This window comes from Delphinapterus leucas, chromosome 10, assembly GCF_059928025.1.
Source record: "Delphinapterus leucas isolate spDelLeu-1000000601 "Yukka" chromosome 10, BTC_Dleu_Yukka2, whole genome shotgun sequence".
Classification (NCBI taxonomy): domain Eukaryota; kingdom Metazoa; phylum Chordata; class Mammalia; order Artiodactyla; family Monodontidae; genus Delphinapterus; species Delphinapterus leucas.
The window spans coordinates 32,396,682-32,415,601 of record NC_143138.1 but is presented as its reverse complement, the minus strand read 5'-3'; the positions used below and the strand labels follow the sequence as shown (position 1 = coordinate 32,415,601).

General features: G+C 50.4%; 1 protein-coding gene across 7 annotated transcripts in view; it reads left to right on the top strand.

The window, feature by feature from the left end:
• Positions 1-1,852: 1,852 nt before the first annotated feature.
• The window catches only part of TJAP1 (tight junction associated protein 1), a 25,069-nt gene continuing 8,001 nt past the window's right edge, over positions 1,853-18,920 (top strand). For 2 of the 7 annotated variants that reach the window (XM_089918684.1, XM_089918680.1), the window contains exons 1-2: positions 1,853-2,906; positions 3,421-3,512. Coding sequence is in view for 3 of the 7 variants with exons in the window: in XM_089918677.1 (XP_089774803.1) it covers positions 12,483-12,571 (89 nt within the window). In the remaining 4 variants the exon portion in view is untranslated. The other 5 variants (XM_089918677.1, XM_089918683.1, XM_089918678.1 and 2 more) reach the window with 5 other exon arrangements.

Here is an 18,920-nt window from a genome sequence, read left to right as displayed (position 1 = left end):
TATATATATATATATATATATATGCCATAGGTTCTTTGTCCATTCATCTGTCGATGGACATTTAGGTTGTTTCCATGTCTTGGCTATTGTAAATAATGCTGCTATGAACATAGGGGCGAATGTATCCTAAGACCCACTTCCATTCCGAAGCTCTCTTCTGCTAAGTGTGGACACCACACAAACATTCATTCCAATGGGGAGACTGGATCTACATGAGTGAAATCAGGAGAAAGAACTGTCTTGGACCTGGGTGGATTGTGACCTGGGAAATACTTGCCCATGCTTACTCAGGTGGGCCCTACAGCCCCTGTAGCCCTGTGAACACCAAGGCACAGTCATGAAAACTGCCATCAAAAGGTAGTTAGCTTGACTCTACCACAAATTGCAGCTACTTCGTAAAACCCTGAAAGCCTAGAAGAGATCCTTAATCTTTACCGCCTTCCTCATAGTTCTTTTACAGTGAGAGCGAACAAGTATGTAATTGTGGTCTAATGAATGTATAGGTACACACGCATGTGTGCATTTGTACATCCATGGAGAAAGGAGTGATGAGGTCAGCCAGCCTCCTCATAGTAAAAAGAACTTTATCTTACATATCCTAAAAGTTAAAAACTCTGGAGGACTGTGACTCCCTTTCTTTTCAAAGGTATATTTATGTTTACTGACACGTCCCCTGTTTACAAAATATAAACTTAAATCGTTTTTCAGATTTATATACCCTAAGTTTGTTTACCTGACAGTTCATGGGCCTCCCTTCTCCTCTGGATCCCAAAACAATTTAGGGAAAAGTAGAGAGACGATCTTTCTTTTCTCTTTCTTCTTTCAGTCAGATTCCTTTAGCAAAGAGTAAAAGTCATCTCAAAAAAATCTGAGTTTGTGGTCTTATATCGCAATGAATGTCACATTTTGAAAGTAGTGTATGGACAATTTAAAGGGAACCATGTGGAAACGTACAATGACCGGGAACCCCTATTTGATAAAGCTCTGCAAGAACCAATATAATTGATTCATTTAGTATAATTTTATTAAATTAATAATAATAAACAGTTGAATGGGATTGAAAAAAGTGGACAGGATGAGAAATAAAGATGACTGACCCCTCCTTCCAAGGGCCTGGGGATCTTTGCTGAGGTTTTATTTGTTGTGCTGTTAGAGGAGTGAGTGCTTGAGGCCAGCTCCACCAAGGGACAAACTGGGCGCCCAAACCTCGGCCCAGGGAAATGGGACACCTCTCCACTCTAAAATGTTGATGAGCTGTAGAGGGGAGAAGAACAGGGGAGCAGATGGAATTCCTGGACAATTGTTCCGGCTGTCACCAGAGAAGACAGGCAGGAGGGAGCACTGGATAATTTACAGAGGAACAGATGCTGAGGCTCCTCCGGAACCATCTGGCCAAAAGAGGCCTGGGCTCGGGGTGGATTTCGTCTTTAGATCTGAGTAAACTCCTCAGCCTCCTGCCCATCCCATTTCCTCTACCTGAACTGGGGCTTTCCCAGGAGAGCTCTGCTCCCTGAGGACCCTGCTCCAGAGTTCCACCTGGCCCTCACCCTACTCCCTCCCTCCCTTGCTGCGTCTGGCTTCTGTCTTCCTTCCCATTCTTGATATGGCCAAGTCTGGCCTTAGGGACCTGTACCTTCCATTTATGCATTTCCCTATTTTACAGTATTTTCAATTTCTTCTCCCCATCACTACATTCCAAAATCCCTCTATCACTTATCTCCATGCCATTTATTCATTCAATAAACATTTATTGAGTGCCTACTATACCAGGCATTGCTTTAGATACAGTAATGAATGAGAAAAAGGTCCCAGAGCTCTGGAGTTTGCATTATAGTGGGAGATGGTCAACAAACAAACAAAAATATAATATGTCACATAGTGATAAGTGCTGTGAAAGAAAACATTAAAGCAGGGTAAGGGAGAGTGATTGGGGATGTTGTTTTAGATAGTTTGGCCAGGGAAGGCTTCTCTGAGGTGGTAACATCTGGGCAGAGACACAATGAGAGGAAATATCTGGAGGAAGCTCATCCCAGGCACAAGGAAGAGCAAGCCTAAAAGCCCTGAGGCAGGAGTATTCTTAGTGAGTGGCAGAATGCTATGCTATTTATTTCTTAAGTATTTATTGTGTGCCAGGCACCTGCTAGGGAATATGAAGATGTAATCAGATGTAGTTTTTGCCCTGAAGGAGCAGCAGTTTAGTGAGAGACACAACATGTAAATAAATAATTACAGCACAGGTAGCTACAATGAAGTTATGTGCAAGTGGCTAGAGATACCCAGCAAAAGGAGCACCAAATCCAATCTAGGATATTGGGAAAGGCTTCCTGGAGGAGGTGATAATTTGAGTTGAGGGCTGAAGGAGGAGTAGGAATTCATAATGCAAGGGGAGGAGAGGGCTTGGACGTTTTCAGGCCTAATGGCCTGAAAACAGGACAATGGGGAACATGAAGTCCCCGGGAGAGGTGGAAAATGAGGCTGATGAACGGGCGAAGAAGCTGGGTCTTAGAGATTTCCATGTGGCAAGTTAAAAAACTGCCTTTTATCCTTTGGGTGATGGGGAACCAGTGCTGCAACTCCCTCACTATATTTTTGTGCTGTTTGCCCCCAGTCTTTTTTGGTTTTGTTTTTTGAATACCAGAATCTTTCCCCACTTTTCTCGCTATCGCCCTACTCCTGACACCTCCTTCCTTCTTCTGCTGCCAGGCCACCAAAGCCTGCTCTTACGAGCTCCCCGTCTTTCCACCTTGTCTGGCGCCCCACTATTCCCCAGTTGGAAGCCACGCCCCCATGACCACGCCCCCGATGACGCACGGCGCCTAGTGCGTGGGGATTCCCGCGGCCGTGACCACTACCCGGCCTGCCCTGCGGCAAGATGGCGGTCTGAAGGGAGTGGGCAGCGGCAGAAAGTTTGTTGTGGGATTGGAGTAGTCGGGCCGGGAGTTTAGACTTGTAGGGGATCATGGGGACACCAACATGGAGTTGGGGCGGAGGAAGGACTAGCACCGGGGTTAAGAAGAGGAAATGGAGTGGTGGAAGGTTGGAGGCGGAGAGAAAAAAAGGCGATAGGAATGGAGGGGAGGGGGCCTAGATTCCAGTGGTAGCCCTGGGGCAGGGGATCCGAGGCGGGGCAACCAGAAGTAGGTACGCAGCCCCGGAAAAGCAGAGTCACGAACTGGAGCGGAACTTCTTAGCGGAGAGTAAAAAGCCTGGAGTGTGGGGCGGAGGCCCGACCGTACCAGGCCGGTGGGAGAGGAAAGGGGTCTTTTCCGTGGAGGAGGAGAGTAGGGAAGGGGGGAAGAGAGACCTGAAGGATGTTGGGCAGGTTTGGTAAAGAGGGAACTAAAGCCAATCAAATGACCATCTTCTAGACTTAGATCAGCCTTTTCACAGTTCTTATAGCAGCATCTGCCCCAATTTCAGCTGAAGACTCAGGGGCCCCAGGGACTGGAAGAAATCACAATACTTGGAAAGAAGAAGAGGTAGCGACTTGCCCCAGCTCAACCCCAGAGCGGGTAAGGTGGCCTCCGGTGACAGGCTGGCATGCTCCCTGGGAGCGGAGCAGGATGCATGGGCTACGAGTGATGCTGAAAATTATTTAATCTGAGAAGGGCACTCTTCTATAGAGGCTGCCCTTTGCCTGTGGTCCCTAAGTTAATGTTCTTAGATCTCACGCTGATTTTTGAGAGTTGGGTGTAGAATTGAGCCGTGTATGCCTTCACCTGTGCAGGCGAACGTGGGCAAGAGCGTAGAGATCAGGCTGAAAGTATTTGAACACATCCCTGTCACAAGCAGTTCATGCTCACTGTATTTTCTTTGCTCTCCCCATCACATCTTCAGTTTGGTATCCTGCCGGAAGTGGAGATTTGTGGGTGTCAGATGGTGGGGAGTCATAAGAAAACAAATTTCTGGTGGTGTTCACTAACCATTTAGGTACCTGCTGTCACCAGTTCCTGAATTCACTCTTGCAGCATGTCTGTCTCTTTCGATCGTTTCTTTTGGTAAGAAGGGCTTGTTAGTGTTCTTTGGGGGTGTGGATTTGGTGGGTAGGTGGGGTCAGAGGAGGGCGGGAGGCAGGTTGGGATTAGGGAGGAGAAACCCAGGTCAGTTTATGGTAAGAGGTCAAGCTGACTGGGGTAAAGCTCTGCGAACATTTTTCACATCATTCTGTCCGTGAGGCACCTGATTTTGGAGAGCTGCTTTACAACCTGGACCAGTGTGGTGATGGAAGGAAAGGATTGTAAAAGTTGCCCCTTTCTCTTCTGGTAGTTTTCTTCTCTTCCTTTATATTCTTCCCATCAAACCACATTAAAAAAAAAAATCAGTTTCATTAGCAAAACTAAGCATGGCTTGAGAGATAGTGGACTTGGGGTTGGAGAAAAGAGAAGGGGTCTGGAGCTACAGAGTGCTGTGAGTATGGTCCTCACTTCCTTTGATGCCCTGTGGTTATGCCCAAGCCAGAGTTGGGAGCATGCTTCTTACTGGAGCCTGTTTCAGGGCCAGCATCTGCTCCATGATTGGACTGGCAAATCTGGTTTGATCTAGGACTCCGCACTAACCATCTCCTGCTCCCCACTCCTACCCCATCCCTGCCTGCAAAAGGCTTACTCCAGGCAGACCAATCCGAATCACTGTCACTAGACTAGCTTCAGTATCTTCAAGTATCTGAAGAACTAGTGTTATTTAGCTGTGACTTCCTTTCTAGAAGGTTGAGAAACTTCTCTTTCTGCGAACAATTTGTGGATGTCCCTAGGAAATTGCGATCAGCAAGGACAGTGTGGTGAGCGCACATAGAGATTAAGAGCACTGACTCTGGAGCCAGATTGCCTATTCAAATCTGCACTTTGCCATATGTAGCTCTGTGACCTTTAGAAATTGCACAGCTCACTATGCCTCAGCTTTCTTATCAATCAAATGGGGATGGTAAGATTACCTATCTCATAGGGTTGTGTGAGGGTCAAATAAGTCAGTATATTAATGTATTTAGAACAGTGCCTGACACACAATATGTATTTGTTGTTATTATACTAGTCAGATCTCAGCACTAATTTCTGCTTCATGATTGAACTTGGTGTCTCTCTGTGGAGGACCTGTACTGGTTTGAGCTGCTCTCCTGATGTTAAGGAGAAGAGGCACAGCTTTGGGATAGTATAGATTGTGTGTGTAGTGAGAATATCCTTGTTAAGCTATTTAAAGTGATGTTTAAATGCCAGTGACTTCCTGTTTGAAGCTGTGAGGCTGCAGAATTATCTAATTTGTAGTTGAGTGATAATAATAATAATAGTGCTTTTTGAGCACATTCTTTGTGCTTGGCACTATTGTAAGTGCCTTACCTGTATTAAGTAATTTAATACTGTTAGTATCCCCATCTTACAGATGAGTAAATAGAGGTGCAGAGTGGTTAAGTAATTTGCTCAATGTCACCTAGCTAGTAAGTGTTAGAGCTGGGATTTGAACCCAGGCAATCTGGCTTCAGCAGTTGAGCCTTTTTTTTTGCATTTGGTATGAAATTAACTTTTAAATATGCCTACTGGCAACGTGTATCTCGTTTGCTTGTAATGATAGTTAGATGTATACCCATATTGTAGTAAAATATTTTTTGTTTGTTTAAAAAATGTTTTAGGAGCTGAGCTCTTCATCTCAGCTCTCCTTCCTCTCAGAGATAATAACTGATGCAGGGATTGGTGAGGGAGCGCCCTGTGCCATGTTAGCCAAATCTGGACTCTCTCTTTGTGATTCAACTTGGTGACTGTGCTTTGGGAAACCTTGGGCTGGGTTGGGTGAGCAGACAGAGTTACATTGGGATCCATTCTTAGCATGCATTAAAGGTGTGGGTGTGGGTGTTAGTTAATGTAGATGTAAATATAAGGCTCAATCTGACTATGATTACTGACATGAGCAGTTGAAGTAGCCATAGTGTTAAACTCATAGACGGTCTGGATGCACCTTTCTTTTAAAAATAAAAAGTAGCAAACTACACAGGGGGAAAAATGTGGCGTTTTAGACAGCTCCCTCCCTCTAACATGAGAGGAAAGTGGAAAGTAAATGTGCTTCTGCTAAAGCTTATGTTGTTGAGGAAGGCCCTGTTGCCGAGCCCAGGTCTCTTTCCTTTTAACAGGCAGGAGACCTGTGTGCAGCCTTGGGGCAGAGGTGTACCCAAGGGTTGATTGACTGGCTTTCCTTTGCCCTGTATTTATGACTTACTCTTCCCCTCCTTCTGAGTCATGTCCTGTCTATTTAACACACCCTCGGGGTCCATCTTTTTCTTCAGTAAATGACTCTCCATTCTGCCATCAGGGTAGGCACGCGCCTGGTGTCGGGGGCTCAGGACCTAGGGTTTGCCCTGGGAATTCTGATGCAGCCCTGTGATGAACTTTTCAGTCTGTTGTGGCATGTGTGATTTTGAGAGTTAGCATCTGTGAGTCTGCTCCCCTTCTCCATCAATAGAGGAGCCACGTATCTCAGGATAATGTGCTTTATCTTGACTCGTGCTTCGGTCAGCATGCTGAAACGTGTTATCTCCATAGAGTACACCTTTGTGTTTTGGTAGAAGTCCTCAGACTTTCTAGATTCAGGTCACATTTTAGCAAATGATTGAACTTCAGGGTGAAGGCTGATAGATTTTGAGCCAATTCTCCCCCTTTAGCATTTTCTTTTTGTTGTTGTCTAAATCAGTTTCTTCTCATAACACCCCATATTCATGTATTATCTTTGAATCGAATCCCTTCACCTCCTTCTCACCACCATATTTTGAGTGCCGAGGACCTGTGGGTAAACTGGGCCTTCATTTCTTCACCTGGATTCAGCCTCTTAACAGCTCTCTAAATTTATCTCATTCTCTGTAGCTTCTGGGCCTTTGCACAAGCTCGTCGTGCTGTCTGGAATGCAGACATTCCAGACTCCCTTTACCTTCCTTATTGCTCTTGTGGTCTCAGTTTAAATGTCACTTCCTTTGGGATCCCACCGCCCTTTACTGTCCTTCTGTGCTTACTTCTATTTTGGCACTTAGGCTGCATTGTAATTGCCTGTTTACTTGTCTGACTCTCACAAGACTCTAAGTGCCTTGAGAACAGATACTGTCTTACTATTGTATTCTAGCATTTAGGATAGTGCAGGGCACATAAGAGGTGCTTTATAATGCTGTGGTGCATACAGATGAATGAAATGTGGGCAGTCTCTCCCTACTCTACCCTACTGCTCTAAAAATTATTTTCCTAGAAAAAAACCCAATGTCTCTGCGGCTTCCCTGGTGGCGCAGTGGTTGAGAGTCCGCCTGCCAATGCAGGGAACACAGGTTCGTGTCCCGGTCCGGGAAGATCCCACATGCCGCGGAGCGGCTGGGCCCGTGAGCCATGGCCGCTGAGCCTGCACGTCCGGAGCCTGTGCTCTGCAACGGGAGAGGCCACAACCGTGAGAGGCCCGCGTACTGCAAAAAAAAAAAAAAAAAAAAAAAAACACAACAAAAAACCAATGTCTCTTCCCTTAGAAAGGCCATGGTTTCTCCCTTGTTTGGGATAAAGTCCACACTCTTTAACGTGGTATGCACAAAGCACTCTGGCCCAAATTCAACCCTCTGGCCTGAGTTGCTGCCACTCTGCTTCATTTGTCCTGTATTTCCTTGCTTCTGAGTTTCCTACTGCTCCTGAACCTTTTCTAGACATCTGCTTACTTTTTTCTTCTTGCTTGTGCACTTCACTCTCCATAATGCTCACCTCTGTCTCTGAAGCTCTGCTCATCCCCTGAGACCCAGCTTCTCTGTCTCCTCCGATGAGAAGACTTCCCTGCTTTCCTTTCTTCCTCTTGGTCCCCACAGCACTTTGAACCTCTGTCCTGGCACTTACCATGTTGTGTGGTGAGTTCTCTGTTTACCTGTCTATCTCTTTCACTGAGCTGACCCTGTAGAGGAGGCACCCTCCCTGATCATGGGGTGGGGGTGGGGAGATAGGGGAGACTGGGAGGGTGGGGGTGAGGGGAGTTGGAAGTGGGGTGAGCAATGTGGTAGATGGAGTCTGATTTTGGAGCTGGGTTTTAATCCCGACTCTGCCCCTTACCAGCTGTGCGACTTTGGGCAGGTTGCTTAACCAGTAGGATCACTGGTCTTGTCCCCTATAAAGTGAAGGTTACATTACCTTTTTTGCAAGAGTATTGAGCATTAGAGGTAATGAGTACACAGCCTGTAGCAAGGTGCCTGGCGTATGAAGGATACTCAGTAAATATTTGTTAAATGAATGAATCCCACTTTGGAGAACTCAGTGGATAAGAAAAGGCTTTGTTTTTATTCAAGGTAGACTAAACCTTTTGATTTTTGCCAGGTAGCCAGGAACATTTCTGAGATGGGAGTAAAATTGAGAGAGTCTCCTTTTTTGTGATGAAGCAACAAAAAAGGTGAGATTGGGTACAGCATCAGTGTGCAAAATAAGATTGTTGATCCTTCTCCCCATCTGTTACGTTGAAACAACTCCTTTGATGGACTGTGACATGCATGCGAGATTGGTGATGACCTTGGTGGGTACAGGTGGGGGTGGGTAGGTGGTGGATTTGTAAGATGGTACAGAAAAACCCGAACGAACTTTTTGGTCAATCCAATAGTTAAGGCTGGGGATGACTGGATGGCATGTTTGATGATCCATGTTCCCCGGTGTTTTGTAGACTGAAAAATGTTGGGTGAAGCTGATGGAACACATCTAGGCATTGAGGAAGCCAGACTTCTTGTCCCAGTTTTCTTACGGCTTCGATGATCTTCTTGTGCCACAGAACAGGCTTAACTCAGGTGCTCCCCAGAAATGGGGTTGGAAGCTGAGGGTCGCTGTCCATTCTTTGCCTTTTTGTTTTTGGTATCGTTGATGGGAGTAGTTCTTCGGGCACCAGTTCTGAACAAACACCAAAGGAATTTGTTTCCAGAAGTCTAGACCTCTTAATTGTATAATGCCGGGTGGTGCTCCAGTGTGAGTTTACAACCAGAGGAAGATTTGTCTGGGTTCTCGGGAGGGCAACCTTTTTGTCTGGTCCTTAAACCCCTGCCCCAGCCAGGTGCCTCTCCTCTTTGCCCTCAGAGCACTCATCACACTGTGATGGTGGGGGAGCAGTTAACCTGTGTCTCCCCGTCTCGGGGCAAGATCTTCTTTCTTTGAAGCTTCTTAGGGGCAAGGTCATTTATTGAAGGCTGAGCGTTTAGTTAGACTGTACATAGTAGGTGCTGAGCAACTCTGGTTCCTGTGTGACCCAACCCAGTCCTTCCTTAGACTAAAGCAGATAAGATCTATCTGGCAAAGCTTTTTGAACCCTCAGGAAGGAAGGTCCTGCATAAACAAACGGTGATAGTATTAACAATTGCATTACTAATTATTTTCCAGGGTTGAGTTAATGTGGTTAAATGATCTTCCAGGTGCTTGGCTTCAGCTGTCTCCCTTTTCAGCCTTATGTTCTAATCACACATCCCTAAGCCAGCAGGAAGGAGTTAAAAGAGGAATCGAAGTACACACAGGTGTATTTTCTTGCTTAATTAGCATCTTCTAAAAGGTCTTTGGTTGCTGACATCCTCTTTGTTATTCATTAAGCTCCTTTTAGTGCCCACTGTAACCTGCTTGCTTTTCTGTTGTATCACTGGTCCTGTCTTGGTGGGCTCCATGCTCACAACCAGGACTTACTACAGCCTTGTTAGTGCCTAGATGAACTAAAAGGATGAAACCAGCAGGCAGAAGTGGATTGAAGGAGTTTTCCCCGGGCTCTACCCCTCATCCCTCGGTGTGGGGTGCACACTGCAATGTGGCATATCTTCCTGATGGCATCTTGGCAGGAGTAATAAGCTGCATTGTATGTTAAGCAGATTTGAGAGGAGATTGGGTGAGCCAGCTGGACTGGATTGTGCTGTGTGCTTTTAGGCTTCAGAGGGACTGAGTCCATGAGTAGAAGAGTGAGAACTTTGTTTGGTCTATCTCGTAAGTGCCAACTGTCTACTAGGTGACATTTGGAATCTATAAAGGACATGGCCCCCTATTTGTGAAGAGCTTCTGTGCTCTCACAGTAAACTGTGGCAGGGATCTCCCTGAGGGTAGGGACTGCTTTTTGGGAAGTCAGCCTAGACCCGAGAGCCCTGTGCTTCCACTCAGCCAACCAGAGAGATAGAACTCTGTGCTTATCGCCTTGCGTACTGAGCAGTGGCCTCTTTGCACCTTCCCAGGAAAGCCAAGTGGGGAATTCAATCTCAGAAGTCTTTGAGGGTCTTTAATTAGGGCAGAATTGTAGTCGCTTTCCTGTGCTCCCTGGAGAAGACAGCTTTCCAGGCTTTGCACTGGAATTGGATATGGAGGGTTCTGTCCCAGTGTGTCTGTGGCCTTGGGCAAGTCACTTGACCTCTCTTGTCGCTTCAAAATGGGAGAACTCCACTTGTTCCGTGGGCCTCACTAGGCTATAAGGATCAAAGGAAATGTAATGGAAGGGACAGCACTTCCAGAATGGTAAAGCACAGTACAGATGGAGGGATTTTGTCCGTTTGTTGAGGAGCTGTATGTTTTCATCATAAACATAATGTATGTCCTCGTTTAAAATACCAACCATACAGAAAAGTATACAAAATTAAAAGTAAAGTAAAAAGACCTTTCCTTTCTTCCCCCACTGCTCCTGTCTAAGCCTTTTCCCAAAGATAGGGAACTACTGTTAACCGTCTATCATGTATCTTTCTAATCATTTTTGTGTACTTCCAGACATTCCCCATCGTGTATCGCCTGTAAAATAAACAAAACTCGATAGTAATACATACTGTTCTTCAGCTTGCTCTGCCCTCCTAACAGTTAACCCCCGGGGGGTGAGGGTGGGAGTGAGTCCCTCCCCGTTGGAGCCTTTGAGGAGCCTGGTTGCAGCCTCCTGCCCAGCGTGGTGCGTTCGTGGGGGCTGGCTGCTTGGGAGGATGGACCAGCTTTCCTAGAGGCTCTTGCCACAGCGGGCACCCTGCTTATCTCTGAGGGATTGTCTTTTATTCTGGGATGAAATTTTCTAGCAGGAGTGCCCTTGAGTGGGAACCAGGATGGGTGCAAGTGTGATGCGGGCATCAACACTCTCGCCTCACGTGTTTCTCTCCTTCACTCCTCTTTCATCTTTGGCTGGGAAGGGAGTAGAATTACCTAATTTCTCAACCCCTGTTTTAGTGCAGAGAGAGTCTCCTCTAGTTCCTGAAACCTTGGATTAGCCAGGTCACTTGCTGCTCTACCTTTCAAAAGCAAACCAGACCCAGCTGGTGTTTATTTATTTATTTGTGTGTGTGTGTGGTGAGGATTCGGAAGGTAGCCTGCCCGTGGCCATGCTTCCTTGCCAGTCCAGCGAAGAGGTCAGAGCCCACAGGAAGAGTTGTCATCTTCTCTGCTAGATGGTTATCTCACCCTTCATGGCCTTTTGACCTCTGGGGCTGTCAGAGCGATGTGGGGAGCCCAGTGAGGAGGCAGTTGGGAAGCCTGTCGGAGGCTTCTCCTGCCTGTGTTTATTGTTGGCCTGGGCTTGGGAGAAGGCCAGGCCCATATGTGGGGCCAGGGTGGTCTCTGTTCTCCCCTTCCTTCCCCGAGTCATCTTGTCATCTGCAGGCCTTTCAGACAGAAGGGCTTTCCTGTCCTGCTGACCCAGGGGTCACATCTTGGGTGGGGGTCTCTGGGACTCCACTGCTGTGGCACATTTGCCTTGAGATCTCAAAGCCGGGGTGTGTCGCTTCCCCTAGGTGGTTCTGGAGGCTTTCAGGAAAGAGTGTTCCTTGGGCTAGCTGTGTGGGAACGCTAGCCTTTCTGGGCATTGCTCATTCTGAGGGGGTGAGGTAGTCCCTCTCAGGGTCTGGGGAGCCTGGCTGTAGCATAGTCCTTATCCTTGCTCTGTGGGTTCCTCTGGTGGCAGCTCACTGGGAAGCATCATTCCCTGGCCCTTTCAGAAACTGAAAGGTGGCAGTGTGTCACCCGTTCCTTTGACTGGCCCAGCTGGCTGGGGTGCACACTGCCCCATTGTACTGGGCTTTCCATGCAGCTCTTGTTGCAGCCTCCGGTCCCTGGGCCAGTTCTCTCCCAGCCCCTTTCCTTGGAGCCCGTGGGAGGTGGTGGGGTGAACTCTGCTGGCACAGGCCTGGGCTAGGTGGCAGCTGCAGCTGTAGCTGTGGGTGGCTTTGTTCTTACAAGCAGCTTTCAGGGCTCTGGTGCAGCCTGGCAGCAATGTTCCGGGAATAGGTGAGACAGGGGAGCTTCCCCCTGGTAGCAGTGCCCCGTTCCAAAACGGCAGTCCTCTCTTTCTGTTGACCATCCCTGGGGTCATGAGCTGGGCTCACTGCTATACTTTCACGAGGCATGCTTTCTAGAGTGGAGAAAGCCCCTGAGGGTCTGGTGGTAAGTCTGGGGGAGTGTCCCTGTCAGGAGAGTGCAGTGTGTACCCTCAGGCATCCTGCAGCTTGGCAATCCTTCTGCTCTCTCTTTGCAGCTCCGGAGTTGGGCTGCTCACAAACCAAGCTGTCTGTTTGTATGGAGTGCCTGGAGGGCGTCTGCCATGAGTCTGTCGCTAACCGTGCTAACCAGGAGAGCTGGCTGGTTGGGGAGAAGACACTAACCCTGTGAGTCTGACCTGGGCCAGCTGAGGGTGCCGCCAGCCATGCCTCTCTTCTCCCTTCCTCCCCCTGACCTGTGCCTTCTCCCCTTTGCTTACATCATGCCATCTCCTCTGCTCGCTTGTCCTTACTACTGGGTTCCCTCCATTTTCCCAGTCTCCTTGCTGTGGGTGGGGCTGTGCATGGGCACCTGCCCATCTGCTGCTGGACTTTGCCCCTCCTTCTCCCTTTAGTTAGTACCATGGCTATCAGTTCTCCCTTAAAACAGAATGGTTAGCATTTCTGTTTAATCTGCTTTTAGCACCGTGGAGTTTGAGAACATCCCTCAGTTACCATACTGTTGGTTTCACGCCTCAGAGACAGATGGAACGAGAGTAGGAAGGGAATTTTCTGCTAGACTGGATAGTTTCCTCCCTTTATCAACAGGGGAAGATGGTGGGGATTCCCTGGTGGTCCAGTGGTTAGGACTCGGCGCTTTCCCTGCCGTGGCCTGGGTTTAGTCCCTGGTCCGGGGACTAAGATCCTACAAGGCCTGTGGCGGAGCCAAAAAAAAAAAGAGGGGAAGATGCTGTAGCCATTATTCTCATCCCAGGGTACGAAGTGAATTTAGGATCAGTTGCAGGTTCTTCTTGGGGGTGGGGAAGTTGAGAAACACCTTGGCCTGGCTGTGGGAAATTGCCTGGGCAGAAGAGTGAAACTACTTAAACTGAAAGCTGGAGCCCAGAACCAGAGATGTAGCTCCCATTGGTGACCGTGGCTCTGGGAGGTGGAGTGGGTGGAGTTAGTCCCCCCACCGCCTTCCACGTCTGGAGCTTCACGGGGACTCTAACCATAAAGAGCTGGGAAGGGCGGCTCAGCCAGAGGGGGAAGGACCTGGCTTTGGACTCCACAGTGGGCCTAGGAGAGGCCTTGGCCTCAGCTTGCCATGGAGAAGCCCCCGACAAGCTCCCACCTCCCTCCAGGCTTGGAAAGGAGAAGGGGGGGGTCCAGAGGTAGCAGGAAGGCCGATTGCTCGGGGCTCCCTGGTGTTCTGCATGGGTAACTCTGTAGACAGACACTGTCTCCAGCCTCTGGAGGCAGTGCAGGGTGGGGTGGGCTGGATGGGGGAACTTGAGACCTGGAGGTCCTCTAAGTGGATTCTGTTTCCCTTGAGCCAGGAGGGAGATGGCAGGGAGCTGCCTGCGACCATGAGGTGTAAGTGTGTAAATGAGAGAGGGGGTAGGTGCTGCGCGGATGTGTAGGGACCCTGAGCAGGGAGGTAGCAAGCTGGAGGGGTTTGTGGCTTGGCTGTGACCAGAAGAGCAGAAGGGGCGTGGAGTGCAGGGCTGATTCAGGGCCACCCTCACTTTGCGCTTCCTTAGGAGAGGGCATGGGGACTGAGGTCAAGTGCTGGTTATGGTCCTGGGGATCTTCTGGCCCTCGCTTTGGGCGGGGGTTGGTTTGCTTGGACCATCATCATCAGTAGTCTTCAGCCCCTTTGTTCCTGTCAAGTGTTTGCCTGAATGAGAGGCCAGGTGGATAGACTTGAGGTATTTGCTCAGGTGGGGATCCAGGTGAGCTCTCACAGGTCTCCAGCACTAGTTCTGAGGCCTCAGGATGACTTTGGGGCACAATAATTCCCACCCATTCTGGCTTTTAAAAACCTGTCAGTCTGTTCTGCTTAGAGCGGGCAGGGGGCCAGGTCAGGGCCGCAGGCAGCATGCCCCAAGAGGGTGAGGTTGAACTTGCCCTGAGGGGTGACAGGCCTGCCTGGGGGAGGGGCAGCAGGGCTGGTCTGGGCACAGACTGGCATCTTCCAGCCTTGTCATCAGCCCAGAGCAGAGCCTGCCTGGGCCCCACCTGTGCTCTGCTGGCTGCTTGCCTGCCACGCGCCCAGCATCGCTGAGGGCTTTGCTTAGGTATCTCAGGAACAGCTATGCCGGAAACTGGGGGCCTGGTGTGGGGAAGGCTGAACCCAGCCTGCTTTGGTCGGATCGGCTCACTGTGCGGCTGTTCACTGACAGTCGAGGTGGAGAGGAGCCATACTGACTGGGAGCGGTGGCGGGGGGTGGGGGGGGGGCGGTCCTTGTGGGCAATCTCAGGGGCCCCTGCTGGTTATAGCGCTGGCCCTTGTAGGGTGGTGGTTTGTGTTTCTTGGGCCTCAGCTGGAGGCAGAGCCTGGATTTCAGAGGCTTGAAAAGCAGCTAGATATGTATGGCAGGAGTATGTCCTGCCCTGAGAGGTGCAGCTTCCTCCAGGCCTGTAGTGTTCAGAGACTACATCAGGGCTCACAGCTGAGGACGATTTCCGCAGGGGAGGCGCTAGTCCCTGTGATCAGATGTTCCTGTTTAGCGGTTGATTAGGGGCTTCAGGAAGGGCCCATATTTGTTTTTATTATTTATTTATATCCTGCTGGGTTAAGGTACCATACAGCACAGCTGGAGTATTCAGAAAAGGGGCCGTTTTCCTTTCATTTTAAAAGCAGCAGTGATTGCTAACGTCCATTTGACTTTCTTTGGGTGAATTACAAAAGAAGAGCTTTAATGGTTTTTGTGGTGAGGTGTGTGCCTTCCCTGAATCAGAAGGTTGGGTTCATTGGCCCCTTGAGGTCCTTCACTTGCTTGATTCAGTGACGGCTGGGAGCAGAGAGACATTAGTAAGTTCAGAAATGGTCTGAGCCCAGAGGAACTGTTGGGACCCTAATTTCTTGAAGAGAGTGTGGGTGATGTGGGGAGCTGGGGAAGCAGGCGGTGTCTCTGGGCAGGCAGCTGAACTGGGCCGGTGGACAGGGTAGTGCAGAGCTTGGGAGCTAGAGGAGACCTCCAGTGGGGGAGGGCAGAGTTTGAAAAGCCAAAGAGCCAGACCTATTTTGGATTCAATCCTGTCTCCCTCTGCTGGGCCAGTGTTGAGGGGGTAGCCTCTGAGCCCTGAGCAGAGAGAAAGCTGGATGCTGGGACCTTCCTTCCTCTCCTGCACTGGTGACTTTGCCCTTGGGCAGACCCACAGAAAGGATGGCAGAGGGAAGTAACAGGGCATCCTTGGCTCTTGGAATTGAACCTTTTGCTGTTGCCTCTGTGGGTGTTTGCAGGGAATGGGAGAGAGGATAGTTTGGAGATAATCTGAATTCTGAAGAGGTTTCTCCTTATCCTACTTCGCCTCCAGCAGCGTCCCTGACCTCGACGGAGGCCCCAGGTCACATACCCACACTCTCCGTATCCACAAAGGGGAGTGGGTAGGAGTCCCATCTCCTGGTTTGAGAGAGATGCTTGGCAGATGTTTTGTCCTTTGATTAAAGGACACTGCTCAGCCAGCTCCTGGCACACATTGCTCCTTGTATCTGTCTCTGATACGTGCTCTGCTCAGCTGTTCAGTGGGTTCACAGTGCAGGTTCCCTGTGCGTGCCGAGTCCCATTTCTAATGAAAGTAGACTTTGTTCTCTGGAGGTAGCTAATCGTGCCCGTGGGCTGTAATCAGAGAGAAGGTATTTCATGCAGGGCAGGCGGTAACAGGCGGCCTGAGCTGACTGGCAGATTGCAACATGACAATTACGAAGCTATCAACACCCCCCCCACGCCTCCGCCCCAGCAGATAGGGGGTTGAGTCTGTCCTCTGAACTGATTCTGAGTAACTGGAGAATGAATACTATGCAGGAGAGGAAGGAGAAGGAGGAGTTAGGTGGGGTGGGGGCAGTGAGGAGAGCTGCTTTCCTTTCTCACCTCACCTCCACGAGATGGGAGGGTTTACTGCTGCTCTGGGTGTCTTCCTCAGCCGTGCCTGCAGGTCCAGCCCGAGGAGCTGCAGACCAGACTGGGTCAGCCAGGGGTTTTAACTTAGGCTTCAGCCTTTCTCCCAGAGCACAGCTGTTCTTGTAGTACAAACCCAGCATGTGATCTGGTACCCCACATCCTGAGTCATCTGCGTCCAATTCCTTGAAGCTCAGGTAGTTTGTGGTGAGGGATGGGAGTGGGATTCTTCCCTGTCAATTTCTAGAACTTCTAGAAGACTCTTTTCTCGGAGGTGCCCTGGAGCCAGCTCAGCATCCAGAGGCCAAGAGGACCCAAAAGGCCTTGTTTGCTCCTTGTGGCCCATGGCACATTCTGAGTTGTCCAGCTTTCCCTGGGGGCCTCTTCTTCTTGACATGGGATTGGGAGTCCTCCTTGGGCTGCAGCACTCCAAAGCAACCTGGGAATCTTGAGGTGAAGGAGATCTGGCCAGTGGAGGCTGCATCTAGTAGCTGGGTCTTCCTGGAGGGACCACTCTGCTGCCTTCCAGCTCATCTTTCCTCTTCTCCCAGCTTGTGGACCTGCTGTTCAGCTGCTTCTTACTTTGTTCTGCAGTGTACCTGGCATTGCTCTCACTCCTGGGTCTGACCTTCCCTGCGGTGCTTCCAGTCAGGGACAGCAGCCTGCCAGGCGCATCGAGTCCCTGTTCAGTGCTGGAATTGTGGTCCCCTATGGGCTGGATCTGGGGCGCTTAGCAGATCTCAGGAGTTGGAGCCAGGGCCCCAACAAGCACTGGAATTTATGGACATGGGGCAGGGGGCGGCACGGACTTTTCCTCATGGACTTGTGTTGGGGTCACTGCAGGCTCCCTGGTCGACTGTCTCGCTAGTGGGCATTGTCTTCTGCTTCCCCAGTTGGGAGTCGTTTCCCTCCCTGTGACTCTGACACATACGAAAAGAGTTTTCTCTGGCTGGCAGAGAGAACCTCCCATCACCACTACCATTCATCCCATAGTCTGAGCCTGCACTTATGATCCATCTCACCGCCAGCCACATCCACACTGTCTGTCCCCTCAGCAAGCCAGATTATCTTGCCATGAAAGCCTTGGGAATATGTGCTGTGGGGCCGTGAGGTCAAGATGAGGCAGGATGAGCTTGTAGGACATGTGATGGCTAGAGCTGGGCCAGCAGGGTATGGAGTGAGACCGCTCTCTCTCCTCACAGGTAGAATGACCAGTTACCTGGGCCTGTCAGTGTCCTCCCTGCCCACCCACCGCCCACACAGGTGTCCCAGTACCTAGAGGACAGTGTGGGCATTGGCAGGAATAGGGAAGAGAAGAGGCTGAGAATAGAGGGGGTATATATAAAGGGGCCTGCAAAGAGAAAGGGCTACTGAGCTGAGTGGGGAGCAGGTGGGGAAGGGAGGAGGGACCTGGCTTCTCCGCAGAGAAGGGGAGAAGGCAGAAGCCAGCTCTGGATTTCCCGGGAGCTCTTGGCTACCTGTATCTCTTACTCCTGCAGCTCTGGCTCTTTCCTCTTTTGTAACTCATATACACCCCCACGCTGAGACCCCCTGGCGATCAGAACCCAGGTGCCCAGGCTGGCTTGGGACTTTTTGGGCCTTTCCCCTGGGCCGGAGGAGCTCCCACCCAGGGTCCCACCGGAAGGGTAGCCCTGGGGAACCTGTAGGGGTGACTACACCTCAGCAGTGTGCTGTCCCTTCGGGCCTGCCCGGATTCCTGCGCGTGGAGTCAGCCCGACACGGCCTGCTGCAAGTGCCCTGTGGGGACCCGCTCTGCCTCACTATCAAAGGGCTGGGGTGGCGGCTCGTGCCTGCTGCCAAGCCCCAGAACCCCACACCAGAGGCCAGGCTGCCCAGAGGAGGGAGGCCACTCCTGCTTCCCGCCCTCCCCGCCCCCTCACCGTGCTTCCTGCCTCAGGCCCTGTTGGAATGTGACAGGAGTCGTGGCCAGGGCATGTCCCAGCAGCAGGAACACACGCTTTAGCCCGCAAGGCTTCCCTCAGCCCCAGCCCTGGTGAGGTGGATGGCGGCCACGAGATTGTTTATGCCCAGAAGGCCACCTGAGGTTACTGCCTCCATTGGCCCCTGTGGTGGCTGCTGCCCCCATGCTGCAGCCCAGCTCATTACAGGTGGGGGAGAGGTCAGAACCCCAAGAACCTGGAGGGGACCTCAGAGGTCACTCAGTCCAGCCACCTCTGTGCAGATGACAGATTTATCCAGTGAGGAAAGGACTTACCCAGGGCCACACTGTGTGTCAGACGCAGCACTGAGCCCAGAAGCCAGGCGTCTCAGCCCCCCAGACTGGGGCTTTCTACACAGAGTTTTGCAGCCTAGGCACCATCGACATTTTGTGCTGATAATTCTTTGTCTTGGGAGGCTGTATTGTGCCTTATAGGATGTTTAGGAGCACCCCTGGCCTCTACCCACTAGATGCCAGTACCACCCACCCCTGGTGTGACAACCAAAAATGTCTTCAGACGTTTGCCAGCTATCAGGGGTCGGGGGAGGAGGGGGCGGGGGAGACCAAAATCACCCTGGTTGAGAGCCATCATTGCTCTAAAATGCTCCTTTTTCTGCTTTTCTCCTGGACCTGCCCCTCCTCATCACACAGTCTGTTCGCCACCATTGTTCAC